The 24,135-nt window shown below is 43.7% G+C and overlaps 1 protein-coding gene across 1 annotated transcript in view; it reads left to right on the top strand.

Annotated features, from left to right (window-relative positions):
* LOC110490939 (piezo-type mechanosensitive ion channel component 2) overlaps positions 1 to 24,115 on the top strand; it is a 159,715-nt gene extending 135,600 nt beyond the window's left edge. The window contains exons 21-51 of the mRNA XM_036944026.1: positions 495 to 699; positions 938 to 1,039; positions 1,227 to 1,392; positions 2,256 to 2,499; positions 3,061 to 3,157; positions 3,433 to 3,598; positions 3,797 to 3,886; positions 5,655 to 5,764; positions 5,972 to 6,052; positions 6,521 to 6,624; positions 7,985 to 8,114; positions 9,628 to 9,690; positions 10,574 to 10,740; positions 11,108 to 11,301; positions 12,921 to 13,100; positions 14,147 to 14,665; positions 14,853 to 15,111; positions 15,437 to 15,619; positions 15,814 to 16,081; positions 16,219 to 16,351; positions 16,558 to 16,705; positions 18,652 to 18,866; positions 19,058 to 19,216; positions 19,425 to 19,572; positions 19,907 to 20,095; positions 20,289 to 20,381; positions 20,610 to 20,779; positions 21,428 to 21,544; positions 21,890 to 21,969; positions 22,119 to 22,329; positions 22,592 to 24,115. Of these exons, the coding sequence (XP_036799921.1) occupies positions 495 to 699; positions 938 to 1,039; positions 1,227 to 1,392; positions 2,256 to 2,499; positions 3,061 to 3,157; positions 3,433 to 3,598; positions 3,797 to 3,886; positions 5,655 to 5,764; positions 5,972 to 6,052; positions 6,521 to 6,624; positions 7,985 to 8,114; positions 9,628 to 9,690; positions 10,574 to 10,740; positions 11,108 to 11,301; positions 12,921 to 13,100; positions 14,147 to 14,665; positions 14,853 to 15,111; positions 15,437 to 15,619; positions 15,814 to 16,081; positions 16,219 to 16,351; positions 16,558 to 16,705; positions 18,652 to 18,866; positions 19,058 to 19,216; positions 19,425 to 19,572; positions 19,907 to 20,095; positions 20,289 to 20,381; positions 20,610 to 20,779; positions 21,428 to 21,544; positions 21,890 to 21,969; positions 22,119 to 22,329; positions 22,592 to 22,847 (5,247 nt within the window). The 3' untranslated portion in view covers positions 22,848 to 24,115. The remainder of the gene's footprint in view (positions 1 to 494; positions 700 to 937; positions 1,040 to 1,226; positions 1,393 to 2,255; positions 2,500 to 3,060; positions 3,158 to 3,432; positions 3,599 to 3,796; positions 3,887 to 5,654; positions 5,765 to 5,971; positions 6,053 to 6,520; positions 6,625 to 7,984; positions 8,115 to 9,627; positions 9,691 to 10,573; positions 10,741 to 11,107; positions 11,302 to 12,920; positions 13,101 to 14,146; positions 14,666 to 14,852; positions 15,112 to 15,436; positions 15,620 to 15,813; positions 16,082 to 16,218; positions 16,352 to 16,557; positions 16,706 to 18,651; positions 18,867 to 19,057; positions 19,217 to 19,424; positions 19,573 to 19,906; positions 20,096 to 20,288; positions 20,382 to 20,609; positions 20,780 to 21,427; positions 21,545 to 21,889; positions 21,970 to 22,118; positions 22,330 to 22,591) is intronic.
* Positions 24,116 to 24,135: the final 20 nt, after the last annotated feature.

Below are 24,135 nucleotides of genomic sequence, written 5' to 3'. Positions count from 1 at the left end.
CGATAGTTGGAATATTTACAAGAATATCTTTGTTTTGAAATATCGGTATACCGTTATGGATCCACATCCATACCGGTAACGATATTTGGATACAGTGCTAAATGAAATTACTTTAAATTAGTTCTACAAATTCAACTACTTCACTGTCAGTAGTTTTGTCCTAGTTTGGTTGAGTATGAAACCATCAGAAGAGAGACCATTAAAATCACCTAGAATTCATTTGTGATCATTCTAAGGTAAAGCTCTAATCATTAAACATAGTTAGAACTTTATTTACTCAGATACTGCCATACTGTCAAAAATGTGAAAAATATTACGAAATGATATTTTGACCATATCGCCCAGCCCTAAGTTTCCTACATGACGGAGACATAACTCTTACTTCCGAACTCCATCTTCGTGCTTCCTACCCCGTAACCCTCTGTAGACCCAATATAAAAGTCCCTTGAGACTAAAGCTTCCTAAACATTAACTATTGTCATTGTTATTGTAAGACATGCTTCCTGTTAGCGGTGAACGTGATTGGCCAGAGGATGGACTTCTACGCCATGCTCCATGCCTTCGGCCTGATCGCGGTCATCTACCGCCGGCGGCGAAAGGCCATTGCTGAGATCTGGCCCAAGTACAGCTGCTTCCTGGCCTGCATGCTCACCTTCCAGTACTTTGTCTGCATCGGCTTCCCACCGGCCGCCTGCAAAGGTGGGTGGAGCAACAGAAAGATATCAAACACATCCTTTTGTATTGCATTGTATTATATTGTATGTGGGGACATTTACCTCTATGGCCGGACCTGCTGCGTCCATTTTGTTTCATTTAATGTCTCTCCTCGATAGTTAGAATACATGTGTCAAATTTAGTACATAATCTTGCACAGGTCATAACAGACTGTATAATAATAGTGTTTAAATGGATCCGTTCCCTCTCCTCGTTTTCCCAGACTACCCATGGAGGTTCCCCTCATCCTCCACAGACTCCAACGTCATCAAGTGGCTCTATTTCCCTGACTTCCACACCAAGCCCAACCCCCTGTTCCTGCTCTGTGAGAACAGCCTTTATTTACTGAGCGTTTGCCATTGGGATTGTTGCTACTGGGACTGGGACTGGGACTGGGACTGGGACTGGGGCTGGGGCTGGGACTGGGATTGACTTGAAATAAGTGTGTTTTTCTTCATCCTCCTGTTTTCTGTTCCTCCTGTTCCTCCTCCTCCTCCTGTCCTCTCCCGCAGATGACTTCATGCTGCTGCTGTGTGCCTCACTGCAGAGGCAGGTGTTTGAGGAGGAGAACGAGGCTGCCGTGCGCCTCTTGGCCGGGGACAACGTGGAGATCTGCAGGGACCTGGACGCCGCCTCCTTCAGTCAGCACAACCCCGTCCCTGACTTCATCCACTGCAGGTAGTCTATGTGAAACACAGTACCAGCCAGGCCCAGGTCTGGTGCACAGGCTGTGCCTGATCAGGTATCGAACCCGTGGCTCGAGAAAGAGTTAGCCTTATGTACTAAAGTCCATGTGTTTTTCTCAGAGTGCCAGCACGAGTCGTTTGGTCTTAGGCAAGTTATTCCATTCACTGTCAAGTTATTCCATCTCTCTAAGTCCCTGTCCAAAGTGTTTATTATAAAGTCCCTATAGACACTTTCCTTGGGTTCCCATTGTTTTGACATGTGAAGTGAGTTAAGTGAGCACATTGCCAAACACCTGTGTTTTCCTTCCGCTCTCACCTCTCTTTCCCTCACTCTTTCCTGATATCAGATAACTCAGGGATGTTAAAACAAGTCTTTAACCGTGTCCTGTGAGTGATTCGAACAAGGGGGAAACGTTCTTTAAAACAGCTGGCCCTTTGGAACAGTCAGCATGAGGTCGTATCAGAAATGCAGTCAAAGTCTCTGACATCACTGCTCCTCCAGTTCACATACATATACTTGTAAAAACAACAGGAACTGGTGACAAGTAGTGATGACAATGTGTCAACAAAGTTGTAATATTGAAATGAATGAAAATATTGTGTTGCAGGATAAAATATACAATGTATCTCTGCTCATCTCTGTATGGATAAATAAAAGCTTGTATTTGTACATCTATTGTTCCAGAATATATTTTTGTTGAATGTTAGCTTTGCATGCTTTCCCCATAGTCTGGTTCAAAACCCAATTTCAAATTTGATGATTTGAATGACAGATTCCGAACAAATGACTTTTGCTTTGAATGTTGTCATTCCCTCACTTCAATAAGTTTTTATTCATGAATTTCCCTCTTTCAGATCCTACCTGGACATGCTGAAGGTGATCATGTTCAGCTACCTCTTCTGGTTCGTGCTCACCATCATCTTCATCACGGGCACCACGCGCATCTCCATCTTCTGTATGGGCTACCTGGTGGCCTGCTTCTACTTCTTGCTCTTCGGGGGCGACCTGCTGCTCAAGCCAATCAAAAGTATCCTGCACTACTGGGACTTCCTGATTGCCTACAACGTGTTTGTGATCACCATGAAGAACATACTCTCGGTAAGTGTTGGCAACACTAGATACAGTGTTATTGAATACTGGGATTACTGGGAATTCGGAAACTCAGTTTGGGCAGCCATCTTGGCATCAAACGTTGTAGTAAGACAACGAGATTGTAGTTAGAATGCAACATTTACAAAAGTTGTTATTGTGGGTTTTTGGAGCCAAACGGGAAGATAGTTTGCCGAAGTCAGGCTCTGGGCGCAGTATGGTGACACATACCTGCCTTACAATTGAAAAAAAAGTCTAAAGAGCAATGCTACTCCAAATGAAAACAAAACAGTCCTGCTGTCCTGAAAAATGGGTCAGGATTCAATCCGATCTCACTTGATCAACAATTAGGCTTTTTAAGGCAATGTCCCCGCGTTTGCAGAGATTGCGTTAACGGTAAATACTGCAGACGAATTGGGGACATATCGGATTAGTTCAGCCGGCTGGCCAGATAGGACAAGTTCAGCTGATCAGACCTCTGCAACAGCATACAGTAATCTAGATGTTGGTGTGTGTTTGGCTGCCGCTGTGTCCTGTTTTAGCTGACTGGTTTGTCCTCTCGGTCCTCAGATACTAGCCTGTGGGTACATAAAAGTCCTGGTCACCGATCACTGTTGGCTCATTCAGCTCTTCAGCCTGGCCTGCACTATAAAGGGATATTCTAAACGTAAGTGACCCTATTACCAATGTAAAGCAGCGTGCCTTTGGAAACTCACTTTCTTCGTGTTGATATGTGACAAATATGTAACTCACTTCACATTTATTAAACATTATTCAGTTACATTTTCAGAAATGCTTGATGATGACTCCATTAGAAGGGGTTGGGGACTGTACTGTATAATTTCAGTTGACAAGTTTTATTTGACTTTCTTCTAAATATAAAGAATCAAAAAATGGAATTAATAAATATTTGATTATTAATATTTTTTTAAATCCTTGCAGCTGAGCAGCACAGCCACAAGCAGTGTGAGTTGCCTAGCGACGAGGCAGGCATCATCTGGGATAGCATCTGTTTTGCCTTCCTGTTGCTACAGCGACGTGTTTTCATGAGCTACTACTTCCTGCACGTGGTCGCCGACATCCGCTCCTCACAGATCCTGGCCTCCAGGTAAATTGTACTGTTTGGTTTAACCGCGTCTACTATCCAGCTCTCTCTCAATGGAGCCTGGGGATAAGGTTTACTTTAATTCACTTTACTTTCACAAGGACCATCAAATTTTATTTTTTATAGAAAATCAATGTTGACTGTTTATTCAGTCAATGTATTTGTCAATTTATATGAAAAGTATTGTGTTTGTTGTGTTAGAGGGGCTGAGCTGTTCCAGGCGACCATAGTGAAAGCTGTCAAAGCCCGGATCGAAGTGGAGAAGAAGTCTATGGACCTGCTGAAGAGACAGTGAGCGCATTTTCTACACAGATATAATAGACACACATTACACATATGACGTACACACAGAAATATAATATGCACTAAAGCCATAGACTGTTCTCTCTGCCTCTGTATGGCAAGCGGTACCGGAGCAACAAGTCTGACACCAACAGGCTCCTGAAAAGCTGCTATCCCCAAGCCACAAGACTGCTAAATAGCTAACAAAATGTCTACACAGACTACCTCCATTGACCCTTCTATTTAATTTTGGCGCTGACTCACAGGTCTCCACACACACACACACACACACACACACACACACACACACACACACACACACACACACACACACACACACACACACACACACACACACACACACACACACACACACTTACTGGCTTTACAAACACACACTCACATACTCATCGTATATGCTGCTGCTACTCTGTATATCATATATCCTGATGCTTAGTCACTTTACCCTTATACATACAGTATCTACCACTCCAGTATCCCTACACATTGTAAATATGGTATTGGCACTGACCCTGGAACTGACCCTGTATATAGCTTACTTACTTTCTCATTTTCTTCTTATTTCTATTTCTTGTTTGTTTTTATGGTACTTTACTTTATAGTACTATACTGTATATTGATATTGATTACTGCATTGGGAAAGCACTTGGGAAATTTGGGAAAGAGCTTGCAAGGAAGGCATTATAATTTGTTCTTAACTGACTTGCCTAGTTAAATAAAGGTAAAAAAATAAAATGTTAGGGAACCAAAAGTATTTGGACAAATTCACTTAATGGGTATTAAAGTAGTCCAAAGTTTAGTATTTTGTTCCCATATTCTTAGCACGCAATGACTACATCAAGCTTGTGAATGGATACGTTTATTGTTTGTTTTGGTTGTGTTTCAGATTATTTTGTGCCCAATAGAAATGAATGGTAAATAATGTATTGTGTCATTTTGGAGTCACTTTTATTGTAAATTAGAATAGAATATGTTTCTAAACACTTCTACATTAATGTGGATGCTGCTATACATCCCCACACATCCTGATCCTTATTAAATCCCCACACATCCTGACACCAAGCCAAACACTAACCCCTATTACATCCCCACACAGCCTGACACCAAGCCAAACACTAACCCCTATTACATCCCCACACATCCTGACACCAAGCCAAACACTAACCCCTATTACATCCCCACACATCCTGACACCAAGCCAAACACTAACCCCTATTCTATCCACACACGTCCTGACACCAAGCCAAACACTAACCCCTATTACATCCCCACACATCCTGACACCAAGCCAAACACTAACCCCTATTACATCTCCACACATCCTGACACCAAGCCAAACACTAACCCCTATTACATCCCCACACAGCCTGACACCAAGCCAAACACTAACCCCTATTACATCCCCACACATCCTGACACCAAGCCAAACACTAACCCCTATTACATCTCCACACATCCTGACACCAAGCCAAACACTAACCCCTATTACATCCCCACACATCCTGACACCAAGCCAAACACTAACCCCTATTACATCCCCACACATCCTGACACCAAGCCAAACACTAACCCCTATTACATCCCCACACATCCTGACACCAAGCCAAACACTAACCCCTATTACATCCCCACACATCCTGACACCAAGCCAAACACTAACCCCTATTACATCCCCCCTCGGGCCTTATTGCTTAAATATACAGTGGTCAGAGACTATTGGTCATTTGTGAACGTTTCTATCTCTGTGTCCAATCAGAATGGACCGCATCAAGAGTCGGCAGCAGAAGTTCAAGAGAGGCAAGGAGAGGATGTTGAGCTTGGTGCAGGAAAGCGGAGACGCCAAGGATGAGGAGGAGGAGGATGAAGGTGGGACAGCAAGTGGGCTTTAAGTAACGAGTGCACTGACAGCCATGTTTGGATGATCTTCTATGTAGGCCTATACTGTTTTGCATTGATTGAATGATAAGTCTGTTTGAAGACACTCACCACAGTCCCACAACAATTACATATACAGACACATTCCATTCACATCATCAAGTACTTTGAAAGCAAGAAAAAAAAGTTGTTTTTCAGATAAAGAAAATACTGACAAAGAGAAGAGCAGGGGGAAGACAAAGAAGCAGTGGTGGAGGCCGTGGGTGGACCATGCATCCAGTGAGTGAACTTTGACCTTTCTATTTCAATATTCCAATATTCCAATTCAACAAGATACTGTGACTGTAGTTACATGTAAATAAATTAGGAAACACTCTTAGAAAAAGGGTTCCAAAAGGGTTCTCCGGCTGTCCCCATAGGATAAAACTTTTTTGTTCCAGATTGAACCATTTTTGGTTCCACGTAGAACCCTTTGTGGAAATGGTCTTACATGGAACCCAAAAGGGTTCTATCTGGAACCAAAAATGGTTCTTCCAAGGGTTCTCTTATGGAAAAAGCCTAAGAATGATTTTAGGTTGTAGAAAGCTCCTTTTTTTCTAAGAGTGCATGAATTCGTTATTGACACAAGATTAATACCATATCTGATTTCTCTTTGTCTTTACATTCATATATGTGTGTACAATGTAATACACGGGTGGACTAGTGTAAGTAGGTAACCTTTAACCTTGTCTTTCACTCCCTTCTCAGTGGTGAGAAGTGGTAACTATTACCTGTTTGAGACTGACAGTGAAGAAGAGGGGGAAGAGGAGGATAAAAAGGAGGAAGAGCCACCCAAGAAGTCTGCATTTCAGGTACTCAAACATAGGAAATGACCCCTTTACCATTGTCCTGCATTGAGAATATAGAATTTTGTCCAGCGAAACCAGTTGGACTGTTTTTGATTTGATCTGTATCGGTTACGTAAAAGGGACTGCTTGCTTCTATTTCTGTTTGGACCGATTTCTAATGTGTAATTGTTCTTACAACAGACAAGTAACAAGTCGTTCTTTTGCTAATTCTCTGATTTTGTTTGTTCTTTCGGCACTTAACATCTTTCTTTCTTTTTAAGTACTAACTGCTAACATCCTTTGTCGTGATTTCTGTTTATTTGACCTTTATTTGCGACAAATGTTATGTTCTCTAACTCTCACCCCTGCTTTGTCCTCCCTTTGTAGAGAGCAATCCGAAAGTTTGCCTCTGCCTCGTTGGCTTTACCAAAGTGTATCATTAAGCTGCCCAAAACTGCTCTGCAGTATATAATGAGGGCAGCCAAGGTACTCTCACTACTAGGTCTCCATCTTGTATTTCCCTTGTGTATGCTGTGTGTATACTCTTTCCCCCTTGAGCACTCCAGTCCAAGCCACTTTCTCACGACGTTACACGCATTTTCCACTCTCACTCCAAAACATCACCACGATGTCAATAAAGTTCTATTCAAAGACCACAGCCCCGCTCCATTTCACAAGATGCTGCTGAGTCATGACAAAATGGCCACCGCTGATGATGCATGGAAATGCAGTGAACTGTTGCTTTGGGAGAGAGATATGCATGTGTGGTGGTGGCTTTTCTTCCAGGGTAATTCTCTGTAGGGATTGGTCTGTGTCTCAAGCAGGTTTGGGGTCAATTTCAGTCTGTAAACTGAAATGTACTGAACTAAAATGGAACTGACCCCAACCCTGGTCTCAAACTAGTAATTGTTGGTGGTGTTCATCTTGAGGGGTGCTTTATTCCATTGTAAATCCATTTTTTGTCCTGTTGACATAAACACATGCCCTTACATTCCATTTCATTGGATCAAAACACCCCCTAAAACTGTATTGTGTACTTTGTCAATGGCTATTGCTTTTACCTGTGAGTTACTGGTTGGTTGACTAGATTATTTTCTCTTTGGCTGCCTAATGCTGACATTTCCTACACTCATCTCAACTATTTTGTTTTGAGTGTGTGAACTTAATTTGAGTCCCATTGCTTTTGATTAAACACTTGCTCACCAATGGCAAGTTTGTCAACATGAACCAGACGCGCTAAGATCAAATCTCTTAACGGTTGTTCAGTATATGGCAGGGTGGGTGTCACAATTAAGCAGCCAAACATCCTTTCAACAGAATCTCTGGACACATTGTGTTTGATCACCAGTCCATAAGTGCGGCTGTTAACGTTTTCTCCCCACAGTTTGTGTACCATGCCTGGATCACCGACTCCAAGACGGCTATGAAGGAGCGCAGCAAGGAGAAACGCCGCTTCTGGAAGAAATACACTGAAGGGAGCAGCAGCAAGCCAAGGACAGAAGACCTGAGGGAAGGTATGGAGGAGGACCCAAGTTCTCATTCAAAGCAGATGACTTAGGCTTTCAGTCTCCTCCGTTTCCAACCTTAGCCTGGTTTAACCAGACTGAACATTGTGCAAATGTCAAACATTGGTGAGTGCAGCATTCAGTTTGGTTTAACCAGGCAAATCCAACCCAGTGTAGGATATTTAATATGCTAGCAGCGTCACGTCTACTCCTGCTCCCTCTCTCCAGTGCTCAATGTTGCCAGTTTACTCATTATTACTCACACCTGCCACCATCGTTACGCGCACCTGCGCCTCATGAGACTCACCTGGACCCCATCACCTTCTTGATGACCTCCCCTATATACTGTATGTCACTCACTTCGGTTCTTTTCCCAGGCACTATTGATTATGTTCCTGTGTTTTATGTCGGTACGCTACTCATGTTTCTTGTTTTGTTTAATTTATTATTCCATTCACTCCCTGTACTTGCTTCCCGACTCCTAGCTTACACGTTACAGAATAACACCTCCTTTAACAGTAGTGAATTGGACACACCTGAGTGTTGTTAATGTCTCTAGGACGGTCTCTGCCACCCACTGGTGACAGGTGGAACCATGACAAGCAGTTCCTCTGGGAAACAAGCCCCTGCCTCCCAATGTTTCCCATCGTCTCGCGCCATCTGTCTGTCCATCACTTGTTGTGTTACAGTAAACTCTGTAACACAAGGTACTATCTAGAATCTTAAAGGGTTCTTCGGCTGTCCCCATAGTAGAACGATTTGATGAACCCTTTTTGGTTCCAGGTAGAACTCTTTTGGGTTCCATGTAGATGTTCTGCTGTACTTGGAACCCAAAAGTGTCCTATCTGCGACCAAAAAGGGTTCTCATATGGGGGCAGCCGAAAGAATATTCTGGAACCTTTTTTTCTTAAAGTGTACGTTTCACCCCCTGAGTATTTCTCTCAGCCTCCGTGACGGGATGTTATAGGCTCTAGACTACTCATGAATGGGCATTTTGTGCCCCTTTTTTGCATTGTTCAAGAGCACCTACTTAACGATTTACTGAAGCCTTAACGGGAGCCATGCTGTGTCCAGTCCACAGTTCCGCCAAATCTTCCCCCTTCTACCCTCCCTCCCTCCTTCCCACAGCCCAGCTCCAACTCCAACTCATGTCAAGGCCAAGGCATTCCTGGGTCTGAAATATAGGATGCCATGTTGAATTAGATATGGTCAATTCATCCCATGTGACGGCTGGACTGACTGTGAATGTGGCTGGAATACAGTACGGTCTCTCAGTTTAGCCAAATCGTTTTACATGAGGTCTGGGAGGGGACAACAATGTATTGGATAGGCTATTTAGATAGAGAACAACTTGTTCGGCAACAAAAAAGTACCCTTTCAATGGGTTGTCAATGGAGCGTCCTTTGTTTGGAAAGGTACTTTTGGGTTGCACCTTTGTGACTTTACAGCAAGGGATATGTTTATTTAAAAAAATGTTATGAATTTGTTGAAACATTCTATTTTCAATCTCTTTTCTATCCAGCTATTCATGTTACTGTTGAAGTGGAGGATCAAAAGGAGATGGAGGAGAAGAAAGATGGACCAGGTAGGTGCCATTCAAACCAGGGTTGGGATAAATTGTATTTCATTTCAGTCACTTTCAGGATGTGGAATTGAAAATTCAAAAGGCACTCGCACATCTGAGCTAACTTTTGTGCAGGTGCATGGAAACAGTTGGATAAGATGAGGAAGAAGGAACCCGCACACTGCTCTAGATAGTATCACTGATCTTTAAAAAGCTTTAAGTATCGTCCTTACGACCTTCGTCAGAGCTTTTGTGAGTTTCTTTTTAAAATAGCACCCTTATGTAGACCTAGCCCCACCCACACCCGTTCCACGCATCTAAAGGGGTTGCAGGTGAAGGGGAAAAAAATAAGTGCTACCAAATATAACAATATGCATTTCAGAAATATTCAAATAAAGTGTGTACATAAAACGCATTAAACACGTCTGTAAAACCACAATGAGTACATTGACCTACCAAGCAAGTTTTCATAAATCATTGTGTACAGTGTAAGAAAAACGTCTGACTAATCTGACATAAGGGCATAATTCATGATCAAATTTACAACATAACATACATAGGCATTTCATCATTAAGACCTTTAGGAAATAGTGTCTGGAAGGTGAAAATCCCAAAACATTCTCTTTTACTCAGAGTATTATTCATATCACCCTGTCTGACATCTTAACTTTCTCTATGCCACAAAATCTAAAGGTAGAAATGGATGTGGAATTGGAAATGGAATTTCAGTTTACTTCCTGGGTTAGGTTCCTTGACCCCAACCCTGTTTGAAAAGTTAACCCAACCCATAACACATGGCCCTCTGCATCAATGAAGTTACAGTTGTACTGTAAGTCACAAAGAATAAAGACTGATGTGGATTTGGCTATTAAAAGATGTGTGTTGTCTTCCTCCCCATCCACAGACAACATCCTGAAGCGAGTCTTCAACATCGTCAAATTCTCCTGGGTGTTGTTCCTGGCCATGTTGGACAGTTTCACAGCCTGGATCAATTCGATGTGTCAGGAACACCTGGACATCTCCACCGTGCTGCGCATTGAGCGCTGCATGCTCACTCACGAGGTCAAAAAGGTAAGGTCACGGCCAGGGGGTGTAGACTATTCTGAGTATGTATTTTGTGATGCTTATTGTACTATAAGGCATATTACCTGATACCTCAGGTGGACAGTTCAATGAGAATCCAGCTGAAGATTGTCTGTGAATACATGTCTCTTCCTAGTAACAAAATCATTTGGTCCCACTTAACATTGCATAATTATTTACCATTTCATACTGTTTAGAACCATGATATTTATAGTACCTATTTCTGGGAATAGCATAGTAATAACATTGGAATTGCCTATTTCCAATCTTATTACATTGTTATTACAGGCTACGCAATATGAAGTTGGTGTAGGGCAAACAATTCTAACAGCCATTCTTGGTTGTAATGTTCCAGGGGAACAAGCCTTCGCGGGAGAGCATCCACGTGTACTACCGCAAGCAGATGTGCAAGGCTGCGTCCATTGAGTCTGGCCTGGAGAGAACCGAGGAGGATACGTGCCAGGACTGCATCCCCCACAAGGCCGAGCGGCAGAGCTGTGCCTATCTGGAGAGCCAAGACCCTATGGTGTCTCATGACAGTCTGTCCAGGTAAGGGAATTGAGGAAAATAATTTTTTTATTACAGTTATATTACTACTTAATTATGTAATTATTGTTACTTTTTATTACATTTTTTACTTTTGTTTATTTAGTAAATATTTTCTTAACTCTATTTCTTGAACTGCATTGTTGGTTAAGGGCTTGTAAGTAAGCATTTCACTGCAATGTTGTATTTGGCGCATGTGACAAATAAAATTTGATTTGATTATTCATACTCATTGATTTGATTATTGGTACTCATAAGAAATGATGAGATTGATTCACCTCTTGTCATCATTAAAGTACATCAAGCAGAGGGAATCCTTTTCAATTTGATAGCTGGTGATGGCTGAGGAATCAGCAGACAAGGTTTTTCAGCTGCTTCTTGATACTCCAAGGATATTATAGTAAACACACACTGCTTACTGTCATTCAGTTATAATACTCAAAACATCAAGGGAGACTATATAATATAATCCAAACAGACTACAGAATCAGGTGCAAGATATTGCCTGTTTTTGAAAGATGTCATGCTGTGCAGATGACAGTTGGTCAGATTGGAATGTTGAGGCCTCCCGAGTGGCGCAGAGAGCTGTACCACTAGAGATTCTGGGTTCGAGTCCAGGCTCTGTCGCAGCTGGCCGCGACCGGGAGACCCATGGGGCTGCGCACAATTGGCCCAGCGTCGTCCGGGTTAGGGGGGGGGTTGGCCGGCAGGGATGTCCTTGTCTCATCGCGCACTAGCGACTTCTATGGCGGGCCGGGCTTAGTGCACGCTGACACGGTCGCCAGGTGCACGGTGTTTCCTCCGACACATTGGTGCGGCTGGCTTCCGGGTTAAGTGCGCATTGTCAAGAAGCAGTGCGGCTTAGCTGGATTGATATCCAGAGGATGCTATCGGCAATCGAGATTCGCCTCTCACGAGTCTGTACGGGAGATGCAGCAATGAGACAAGACTGTAACTACCAATTGGATACCACGACATTTGGGAGAAAAAAGATTGGAATGTTGTGGGTGGAACAGATAATTGAACGATTTATTTGCATTCCATCCATGTGTAATAAAACCCAAGCCTTGCTCAAGTTATCCCATCTCAGCATGGACACCATTACGTGATAAACACTTACATTACATTACCATTTGACAGAACAATTATTCAATATTCAGTGGTTATGTTTTGGTGTTGTGTTGATATCACGCTGCTTGTTGGTACACACATTGTCTGTTTTAGTCATAGTTTGTTATTTATTTGAGACTGAAGAGTGCCAGGCTCCCGGTATGTGATGGAGTGTTTATGAAGGGTTTAAAACCAGCCTGGCAGCTTGAAACTGCACAGCTCTGTTCTGGGTGCACTAGTGCCCACGGGGAATTCTGTTCTCTGTCTAGACTCTGGCCTGACGCACACACTCACGCACACTCACACACACTCACTCACACTCACTCACACTCACTCACAGGCACCCTGACATACACACAGGCAAGCAGACAGACACAGACATGAAGGCGTACACAGATAGAAACACATATACCCAGAGGTGCAGGCGCACACACACTGTATGAGTTTATGCATGGTCCATAGTCTGTTTAGACCATTCCACAAACTCCATCTGTCTGTGTGGGTTTCTCCAGTGCGTACACAGAGAACACCCTGCTCTGCTCCTGTCATTCCACACTGGACCACATTGATATGGGTCCTGACAGCATCCAGATGCCCAGGACCAGCGAGCGTGCCCATCCTAAACTCTGCAAGATGGAAGGCCTAGACCTAGAGTCCACCTCCTCAACCGACAGCAGAGACAGCCAGGCCAGGTAAGAAACTACAAACACACAACTTCTACTTCTCTCCTCTCATCCCTCACTCTCTACACTTCTCTCCCTTCATCCTTCACTCTACACTTCTGCCCCATCAACCGTCAGTCTTCTCTTCCCTCACCCCACATCTCTTCTTGTCTCTTTCCTGATCCCTCACTCGCTTCTCTTTCCCCCCTTCACTGACTGTAGACAATGAGGCATCTTTGTCACTTTGTCTTTTGTTGGCCTATTTACCATTTGTGTCACTAACCGTGATGTATTACCTTGATCCAAAAAGCTAGTGGTACTAGTGTGTCTCATATGGGTAAACCACTGTAAACCTCATCTCTGTTTGAAGATCATTTCTCAGGACCACTCTCTTCCTCTCTCTGAATCCAAGGCTTAGATTGTTGGCAAGTCATATTCTTGTCATCAAATCCACTTCCTGGCTACAGGACTATAGTGTTAAAGCTGCCCTTTTCTCTTAGCACTGTTCAAACATGTCATCTGTGACTGTAGTGTAAACTGTAAAGAGCTTTATTGTCTGTTAGTCAGTGCAGGTGTCAGATTATATTGAGAATAAGGAGAGAAAAAGGGGGAGTAGACATGAGGTGGGTGATTGTGTAGTGCTGTGGGCGGTTACCATGGTGACTCCCTGATTCAGTGCTGACGGACAGCCTTTGTATCCAGTGTGTAAGTCTGTCACAAACTCTCTCTCTCTCTCTCTCTCTCTCTCTCTCTCTCTCTCTCTCTCCTCTCACTGCTGAACAAACACTATTTCTGTGTCATTTCATTATCTTGAGTAAATTAGGTTATACAATGAATAGTTCCTGTTGTGGATGCTGATTGGCTGATACCTTGTTCCACATTTATTTCATGATAAATCATGGCAAATACATGTATTACTGTTCTATCTGAATTATCACTACACATCCATACACATACTTCCACTGTACTTCCTCTCTATGGCCATCCAGGCCATTCATAAACCTCTTACAAAAGGTAAACACAGATGAGTTCCAGAACATAACCGCTCCATTATCTTGCCTCTCTCTCCCCACTAGTGAGCACACCCAGTGCACAGCCACCTGCTCCTGCCAGGGGACCACCAACCCCATCAAAGAGACAGGAGAGGAGCCAGGCCAGGACCTCCAGGACCCCCACTCCTCCTACACTGAGACCCCATCCACCTCCACCTCCATGGGGCTGTACTTTGACCATGAGGGGAGTCTTCTCTCCAGGTCTAGGGGAATGGACTGGGACAGCCGGGACAGGGTTCTAGAGACCGAACCTGCAGGGTGGGGGAGGGGACCGTGCTACGCCCACCACAGTGAGCTCCAGCTCTACCAGGCAGATCTCTCCGGTAACACCCCCACAGACACAGACATCCCCCCCTCATACAGCAGAGCCACGGGCCTGGACAGGGAGGAGGCCGAGCAGGTCTCATCCAGTAGGACCCATCATGAGAACAGGCTAGTTGTGGTGACGCCTGACGAGAAGTCCGATTTTCTGTCGGGCGTCACGAGCACCACGTTTCCCTCGCTCACCCACGAGCTGACCGCCAGCGATCTGCTACGCAATAGGTATTGTTTTTAGTCACAGCTAGTCTTGTGTTGCCAATTGCATTACCAAATATTTTTAATCGCTCGGCTATCAGAAAGCCGGAAATCGAGGTTCAGATTAGTTTGTTTATTTGACAATTCCAAAGTATTTCGTTTTTTAGAGTCCACCTTGATAGACCCTCGCTCCCTTTTTCTCTCTCTCCATCAGGATGTTCTACGACGAGGAGCTGGAAGACTCTGAGCGTTTCTACGGCAACCAGCCGGCGCTGCTCCAGCTGCTCTATGCTCTCTACAACATGCTGGTGGCCCACTCAGAGATGGTGTGTTTCCTGGTCATCATCCTCAACCACATGATCTCAGCGTCCGTGGCCACGCTCGTTCTGCCCATCCTCATCTTCCTCTGGGCCATGCTGTCTGTCCCAAGGCCCAGCAAACGCTTCTGGATGACCGCCATCGTCTACACCGAGGTATTAACACAGAAGCACTTAGTCAGGTTCTTATCAATGTAAATCTGCCCGTACTCCTTGTCCCATGCAGTATTAAAGGGATAGGTCACCCAAATGAATTAGGATGAACAATACCTTTAATATTATAAATTGCACATTTTCATAAATAGATTTGTTTTATCCAGCTATGAAAATGCAATTATTGTTCAGGCTGGAAATAATGCTCTTTTATGATATAAACTCAATTCCACTACACGGTACTCAATTAATAGTGTTTATAGAGACATGTTATGAGTCATGCATCTATATATTTTTAAGGGTTTCCCCTATCTCACTATACCACCAGGTCACCATCGTGATCAAGTACTTCTTCCAGTTTGGTTTCTTCCCCTTCAACCAAAACATTGAGCTGGACATGTCCAAACCCTTCCACCCTCCCAACATCATCGGTGTGGAGAAGAAGGAGGGATACGTGCACTATGACCTGGTTCAGCTGCTAGCTCTGTTCTTCCACAGATCTATTCTCAAGGTGCCCACTAAGTCTTTAGCTACATGGTTATTCCTTTCAGGAAGTTCACTTTTTTCAAAAATAAATATAACTTTTAAAAAGTGGACCACCCCTTTAACTACATTGTTAATTGTTACTTATTACCTGTATTGATACATGGTTATATTTAGCACACTGGTGTAATAACCATTCTATTCCTTGCTCTTAACCTCCAGTGTCATGGGCTGTGGGACAAGGATGACCCCAGGGGAGGAGGGGGAGAAACCCCTAAGCAGCACCACCCTGACAGGGAGAAGAGGTCCAGCTCCAGGCGTGTGGAGAAGCAGGCCTCGGTGGGCAGTAGCTCCCTGCTGGAATCGGTACGCGCCCGCTTCCCCCGCCGCTTCTACTCCCTGTCCACCTCCACCCAGCTGCGCCGCAAGAGCTCCAGCGCCGCTTCCCACCTCTCCCAGCGCACCCTGCGCTCTGCCCACTCCAGAGGAGGTGAGGTCACACTGGCTCCTAAGTGCTGAATAATAACTCTCTTATTGGGCTCGTTTGGGGGAAGTGTCTAGACTTTTAATGATGTCATTTGTGAGGCCCATGTCTTCCAAACCTCACCAAACCTAGTCACTCCACAGACAGCGTGAGCTCAAGGCAGAGCCTACGGAGAGGGGACAGTGTGAGGAGTGTCCAGCAGAGGAGCAAGAGGGAGAAGATCCTGGACAAACTCAGAGAGCAGCTCATCAAAGCCAAGAGCTTCATTGTCAAGAAGTAGGTGGTCTGGATGTCATGTTTGAATATCGACTTGAAGGTACCATATTACACTTTTATTCAGCTACTAACTGACAATATTCAGTCACTTTTCAGGATATTAAATTGGTAATAAAAACAACATTGTCTGTTCATAAAGTATTTAGTTTACCTTGTTTACGTGACCAGATAATTGTTTTGTAAATCTTTGTTCATTCTCCGTTAAGAACCCTGGAGATCTACATTCCCATCCGTCAGTTCTTCTACAACCTGATCCACCCAGAGTACAGTGCTGTGACAGACGTCTATGTGCTCATGTTCCTGGCCGACACTGTTGACTTTATCATCATCGTCTTCGGCTTCTGGGCTTTTGGGGTAAGTTTGATATATACCGGGCCTTCGGAAAGTATTCAGTTACGTTACTGCCTTATTCTAAAATGGATTAAATACATAAAAAATCATCAGCAATCTATACACAATGCCACATAATGACGAAGCGAAAACAGATTTTTAGATTAAAAAAAAAAATTGTAATAAATTAAAAACAAATACCTTATTTACATAAGTATTTAGACCCTTTGCTAGGAGACTCGAAATTGATCTCAAGTGTATCCTGTTTCCATTGATCATCCTGAAGATGTTTCTACAACTTGTTTGCAGTCCAGCTGTGGTAAATTCAATTGATTGGACATGATTTGGAAAGGCACCTGTCTATATAAGGTCCCACAGTTGACAGTGCATGTCAGAGCAAAAAAATAAGCAATGAGGTGCAAGGAATTGTCCGCATAGTGTCGAGACAGGATTTTGTCGAGGCACAGCTCTGGGGAATGGTACCAAAACATTTCTGCAGCATTGAAGGTCCCCAAGAACACAGTGGCCTCCATCATTCTTAAATGGAAGAAGTTTGGAACTATCAAGACTCTTCCTAGAGCTGGCCACCTGGCCAAACTAAGCAATCGGGGGAGAAGGTGACCAAGAACCTGATGTTCACTCTTTTTTTTTTTACACATTATATTCTCCCCAATTGGTAGTAGTTATAGTCTTGTCTCATCGCTGCAACTCCCGTACAGACTCAGGAGAGGCGAAGGTTGAGAGCTGCGCATCCTCCGAAACACGGACGACACTGGGCCAATTGTGCGCCGCCCCATGGACCTCCCTGGGCTCAAACCCAGAATCTCTGGTGGCACAGCAAGCACTGCGATGCAGTGCCTTAGACCACTGCGCCATCCGGGAGAACACCTGATGGTCACTCTTACAGAGCTCCAGAGTTCCTCTGTGGAGATGGGAGAACCTTCCAGAAGGACAACCATCTCTGCAGCACTCCACCAATCAGACCTTTATGGTAGAGTGGCCAGAAAGAAGCCACTCCTCAATAAAAGGCACATGACAGCCCACTTGGAGTTTTCCTAAAGGTACCTAAAGACTCTCCTACCATGAGAAACAAGATTCTCTGGTCTGATGAAACCAAGATTGAGCTCTTTGGCCATCTGGAGGAAACCTGGCACCATCCCTACAATGAAGCATGGTGGTGGCAGAATCATGCTGTGGGGATGTTTTTCAGCAACAGGGACTGAGACTAGTCAGGAATTGAGGCAAAGATGAACGTAGCAAAGTACAGAGAGATCCTTGATGAAAACCTGCTCCAGAGCGCTCAGGACCTCAGACTAGGGCCAAGGTTCACCTTCCAACAGGACAACGACCCTAAGCACACGGCCAAGACAACACAGGAGTGGCTTTTGGCCCAGCCAGAGCCCGGACATGAACCTGATCGAACATCTCTGGAGAGACCTGAAAATAGCTATGCAGCAACGCTCCCCATCCAACCTGACAGAGCTTGAGAGGATCTACAGAGAAGAATGGGAGAAACTCCGCAAAAACAGGTGTCATACTTGTAGCGTCATACCCAAGAAGACTCGAGGCTGTAATCGCTGCCAAAGGTGCAACAACAAAGTACTGAGTAAAGGATCTGAATACTTACATAAATGTGATATTTCAGGTTTTTATTTTTTATAAATTGATAACAACAATTTCTAAAAACCTGTTTTTTGCTTTGTTATTATGGGGTATTGTGTGTAGATTGATGAGGAAAAACAACAATTTAATCAATTTTTGAATAAGGATGTAACCTAACAAAATTTGGAAAAGGTCAAGGGGTCTGAATACTTTCTACTATAAACTGTTCTTATTCATTGTGTTTGTGATTGAAACCAAGTGCAATGAATTGAAATTTTCCCTAAATGGCCAAGAACACATTTGAACTTGAAACATTGGAGAAAACAAAAACCTTCCAAATGAATAACATGACTTCCTGTCTCTCATAGAAACACTCTGCCGCAGCTGACATCACTTCCTCCCTGTCGGAGGACCAGGTTCCCGAGGCCTTCCTGGTGATGGTACTGATCCAGTTTGGCACCATGATCATCGACCGAGCCCTCTACCTCCGCAAGACTGTCATGGGAAAAGTCATCTTCCAGGTCATCCTGGTGTTCGGTATCCACTTCTGGATGTTCTTCATCCTGCCTGGAGTCACAGAAAGGTATGAATGTGGAGAGATAACATTAACATTTAGTAATTTAGTCATATAGTCATAACCAGCTCCCTCTTTCTTTTAAATACTGTATATTGCTTACTAAATGGTTGCTTCATTAGTAAGTAACGCATAATTGTGAATGTTTTCAAGGTCCTTCAAAAGATTATCGTTAACATTGTTTCCATTTTAAACACCAGACGGTTCAGTAAGAACACAGTGGCCCAGCTGTGGTACTTTGTCAAGTGCATCTACTTTGGCCTGTCGGCCTATCAGATCCGGTGTGGCTACCCCACCCGTGTCCTGGGCAACTTTCTCACCAAGAGTTACAACTACCTCAACCTATTCCTCTTCCAAGGGTGAGTGCTCTGAAGAATAGTGTAACTACAATCACAAGACGACAGCATAATCAAGAATTGAATGAATTTATGAAAAAGGTATGAGACAAACTTAATCAGTGACGGCACATGCTCCCAATACCTGCCTGCCATAAGCTGGTTCATAACCTATATTGACTGTTGGTCCTAACATTACCCTAACATTGTCCTCAATATTCCTGATTTCCAGGTTCCGCCTGGTCCCGTTCCTGACAGAGCTGCGAGCGGTGATGGACTGGGTGTGGACGGACACCACTCTCAGCTTGTCCAGCTGGATCTGTGTAGAGGACATCTACGCTCACATCTTTGTTCTCAAGTGCTGGAGGATGTCAGAGAAGGTGAGGGACCACGGCCCGCTGTGTTAGTTCTCTAGGACCTCCCTATCCATCTCTGAATGAGGCTTAGAGGGGAAGAAGATAGTATGTTGTCAGAGAGGCTTTGTGGAAATGAGTTGCAGCAGGTTTGAGTTTTTTTCTTTTCTTGTATTATTTTATGATGTGAAGCACTTTGTTACTTACATTGAAAAGCACTATAAAAATAAAGGCACCAATTATGTAGGTTTGCCAAAAGTTAGAAAATGTTCATAAAAACTGTAACTAAACTTGATCATTTATTTCCCTGAACAATTTGTTATTTTCAGAGGCTTAATCCTGTATGTGTGTTGTTTACCAGAGGTACCCCCAGCCTCGCGGGCAGAAGAAGAAGAAGGTGGTGAAGTATGGGATGGGAGGTTTGATCGTCATGCTGCTCATCTGCATCGTTTGGTTCCCCCTGCTTTTCATGTCGCTGGTCAAGTCCGTGGCCGGGGTGGTCAACAAACCTCTGGACGTATCGGTCACCATCACCCTGGGAGGCTTTCAGGTATGAAAACTGTGTCAAAGGCAGGGTTTGGGGCAATTCCATTTATTTCTGTTTACCTAATGAATTGACTGAATTTAAATGGAATTGACACCCTGGTTGACAGTATCAGTTCTTTATTGCCATTTGTTAATTTTAGAATTTGACACATTACTATCTGATTTTAGTATCTTAACGTTGGTATCTCTTCCTTCAGCCCATCTTCACTATGAGTGCCCAGCAAAATCAACTGAAGGACATCAGCAAAGCAGATTTTTCAGACTTCATGAATTCATACAACTACATTCCGGTAAGAAAACCACCCATTTTAAAGCTTGCTTTCTGAATCTTCATTTTAGGCCAGATTTCTCAAGCTTTTCAAATATCTTTTGACGCTATAGGTTTGAATACTATTACATTCTGGTTTGAATATATTACTGTATATTACTATAATTAAGGCCTTTCTCCTCCCACTCACCAGGGACTTGCAAATGTAAGTATTGTGTGTTTTAATATTTCTATACTTCTATCCATGCAGTCAGCGATGCAGTTCTTGGAGGCATACACGTCAGAGGATGTGACTGTGGCGGAGCTAGAGGGTAGTTCCAATTCCTTGTGGACCATCAGCCCCCCCAGCAGGAAGAACCTTATGGATGTTCTCAGCAAGGAGGAATACTTCCCTGTCACCATGTCCTGGACCATCCAGAGGTAAGAGAACCAGGGCCCCTGTTCATTAGGCACCAAAAGGGAAGAAAACAGACTGAAACAGTCCAATAAGATAATCATTTTCATTAGCGTTGCAAAACGCTTTCAACTGTTTTCCGTTGCGTGCCCTGATGAACACTAACCTGGAGGAACCAATACTCGAATGCACACATGTATGAAAACATACTCACTTACTATCGGAGTGAGAACCAAACCTCTATTCAATCCGCATCATGGAAGTTCGACTTTACACAGTGATTTAAATTTATGGGCAATGTTCACGCTTTTGCGGAGGCGCCATTCACAGGAAACCGCTGCATATGTCGGCTCAATCGGAAATGACCTTTTACATTTCTATCGGGGAATCTGTAACGCTTCAGCTTTACAGACTGAATAGAGCCACAACACTCACACACTTCTTAGAAACTCAAAGGTGTTTTGAACTGTAACTTGGTCAAATAACTTAGTAACTACAGTGTTGTGTAGGTCCACATAGATTACATAGTACTTTAGAGACGTAAAATATCTGTTGGGATATCTGCCCATTTACGAGTGCACAAAGTAATATGTATGGGAAAGAATGTGTGGTGTACTATTTTTGACTTGCAAAATATCTACTGTCTGTAATTGGGATTTTTCTCTCTTCAACAGGAATCTTAGTCTTGGAGCCAAAGCTGAAGTTGCGACAGATAAACATGTAGCATACCTTGATATGACAACACGACAAGAGTTAGTAGATCTCCTGAATGGGACCAGAAACCAGGCTGTGTAAGTAGCCTGCCTATGCTAAGGGAAACAGACTATGACTTTTCAGGCTTAATTAAGCCTTCATAACCCCTTCATAAGGACTTTTATAGATGCTTGATAAATCATTCATAATTAAAGTGATGCTCCACAACTTTGTATAATTGGAGACAGCAGTTTTGAAAGTGGTGCTCACGAGCCAAAACGGGTCCCAGTTTGAATTGTGTACTACATCATCCATTTTTTTTTTTGTGCAAATTGTATGATATGTTACAAATCCAACTCGTACAATATGTTCTGTTTTGTTGAGATTAAGATCCCGGACTGCATCTTTAAATGTCCTGTCTCTTTCTCTCCCCTCCTCTCCAGGGTCATAGCACAAGTCTTCCCATGCTTCCTCAGAGCTCCCAGTGACTCCAATGCCAAACCTATAGAACAACTCCATAAAGGTAATGCACGAATCCTTAAACCTGGAATGACTTCATGTGGATAGAAACATTTAGACATTTACATCGTCCTGAAATGAACACTTGTGTTTGAACTGACGCATCGCCCTCTTATTACCGTTGATGTATTGTTTATGATATCTCCATTTCAGACAACGGCTACAAGAACATCCTGCTCGACCTGGAGAGAACCCACAACAGCAGTGGTGAGATCCAGGAGTGGTGGATCGTAGACCAGCCATCGGCGGGACAGATCCAGATGAGGGGTGCGGCGGTGGGGAAGAAGAGAGAGGCAGGCCTCCAGCTCTACGTGTTCAGTGACAAAGTCAGCCCGCCCAGTCTGGGCTTCCTGGCAGGATACGGGTGAGTGGAGGATATCTGACGGTCTGACTTGGGTCATGTAACTCATGTTCAGTGAGACACACAATCATTGTTGGATTGTTTGTCAGGCAATACCAGCTCATTTCAAAATGTTGTGTTGTGCTTACTGGACACAACCCTGGTGTTGCTTTCTAAAAGGTTTCGTGCATTTATATTGCTTTATCAGTAGTCATAAACATGTATGTGCCTTTTTTAATGTATTATAACAAGGCTTATAATGTGTCATTTTGTCTCTCACCGGCAGGATCATGGGCCTGTATGCATCGGTGGTGCTGGTCATCGGCAAGTTTGTGCGCGAGTTCTTTAGCGGCATCTCCCATTCCATCATGTTTGAGGAGCTGCCCGCCGTGGACCGCATCCTGAAGCTGTGTACCGACATCTTCCTGGTCAGAGAGACGGGCGAGCTGGAGCTGGAGGAAGACCTTTATGCCAAGCTCATCTTTCTCTACCGCTCACCAGAGACTATGATCAAGTGGACCAGGGACCAAAAAACTAAATGACAGTGCCACCTAGTGGGGGGCAGAGACATGAAAAAAGCACAATCCAGCAGGAAGTAGCTAGCTCGCTATGCTCCCTGTATTTTGGTGGGATGGTATTAAGGGACCCTCTCCCTATCAAGCCTGCCATGAAAAACAATGACCTACACATGAAAGGGGACTTTGAAGAACAGCGGTGGCTGGTGGCACTTTAAATTAGGAGGACGCGCTCATAGTAATGGCTGGAACGGAATGAATTTAGTGGTATCAAACACCTGGTTTCTATGCGTTAGATATCATTCCATCCATTATTATGAGCCGTCCTCCCCTCACCAGCCTCCTCTGTAAGAAGCTGTTTTTTGTTTGTACTCGTTTAGTACAACTCTGAAGAATTGCAGCCATCAGTCAGTGTGTTTGAGATGTCACAGACAGGGAGACAGACTGCAGCTGTCCTGCCTGCCTCCAGACGTCTGGCCTTTTTCCTATTGGGAAACATGAACCAAGGGTTGTGCAATATACTGATAGCTGGCTGTAAACTTGAACAGACATGTTTTCTTGAGCTAACACGGGAGAAGGGAAAAGAGAAGAGAAGCGGGCAGCGACTGAGAGACACTTGACACTTTGATTTTCCAAGATATTTCCCTTTACAGTAGCCTACCTGGAAGTGCTTTGGCTTTTCCAGCAAGACAACGACGAGAGGTTGAAGACAACCCACTGGGCACACACTGGTTTAATCAACGTTGTTTCCATGTCATTTCAATGAAATTACATTGAACCAACGTGCAATAGACGTTGAATTGACGTCTGCGCGCAGTGGGAAGTTACAATAATTTGTTGCCGTTAATTTTGTTTCTACAGAGTAATCAAGGGAGCTGTGGCAGACATCGTTCTCAGGAAATGTGTATCATCTCACCAGAAAGGGATTACGTTTTTGGTTGTTTGAACCTGTAGTACACCTAGGAAAGAGAAACAATAAAGGGGAAAAAGTGATGTGATGAACACTGTATAGAGATTAGAATTATATTTCTATATTATGGAGCATGTCCATCTTGATGGCGCCCCTATAAAGACCTAAGAATTGAGGGCCTAAATACAGATACTGTCGTTGACGTGTGTAACCTGTGTCGGTTATATTTGATTGCTTGAAAACCCCTTGTTTTTGACATTACAAGTTAGTGTTATTTTAAATGTACAAGTTCATATGTTCAACAAAAATGTGATCAAGGCCATCAAATCTATGCATTGGAAAATGCAGCACCATGTGTAAGTGAATAGATTGTTTTCATGTGTAAGGAATCTAGTTTGTGACGTT

This window comes from Oncorhynchus mykiss, chromosome 15, assembly GCF_013265735.2.
Source record: "Oncorhynchus mykiss isolate Arlee chromosome 15, USDA_OmykA_1.1, whole genome shotgun sequence".
Taxonomy (NCBI): Eukaryota; Metazoa; Chordata; class Actinopteri; order Salmoniformes; family Salmonidae; genus Oncorhynchus; species Oncorhynchus mykiss.
Note: the sequence above shows the minus strand (reverse complement) of the source record. Positions and strands in the feature narration are given on the sequence as shown.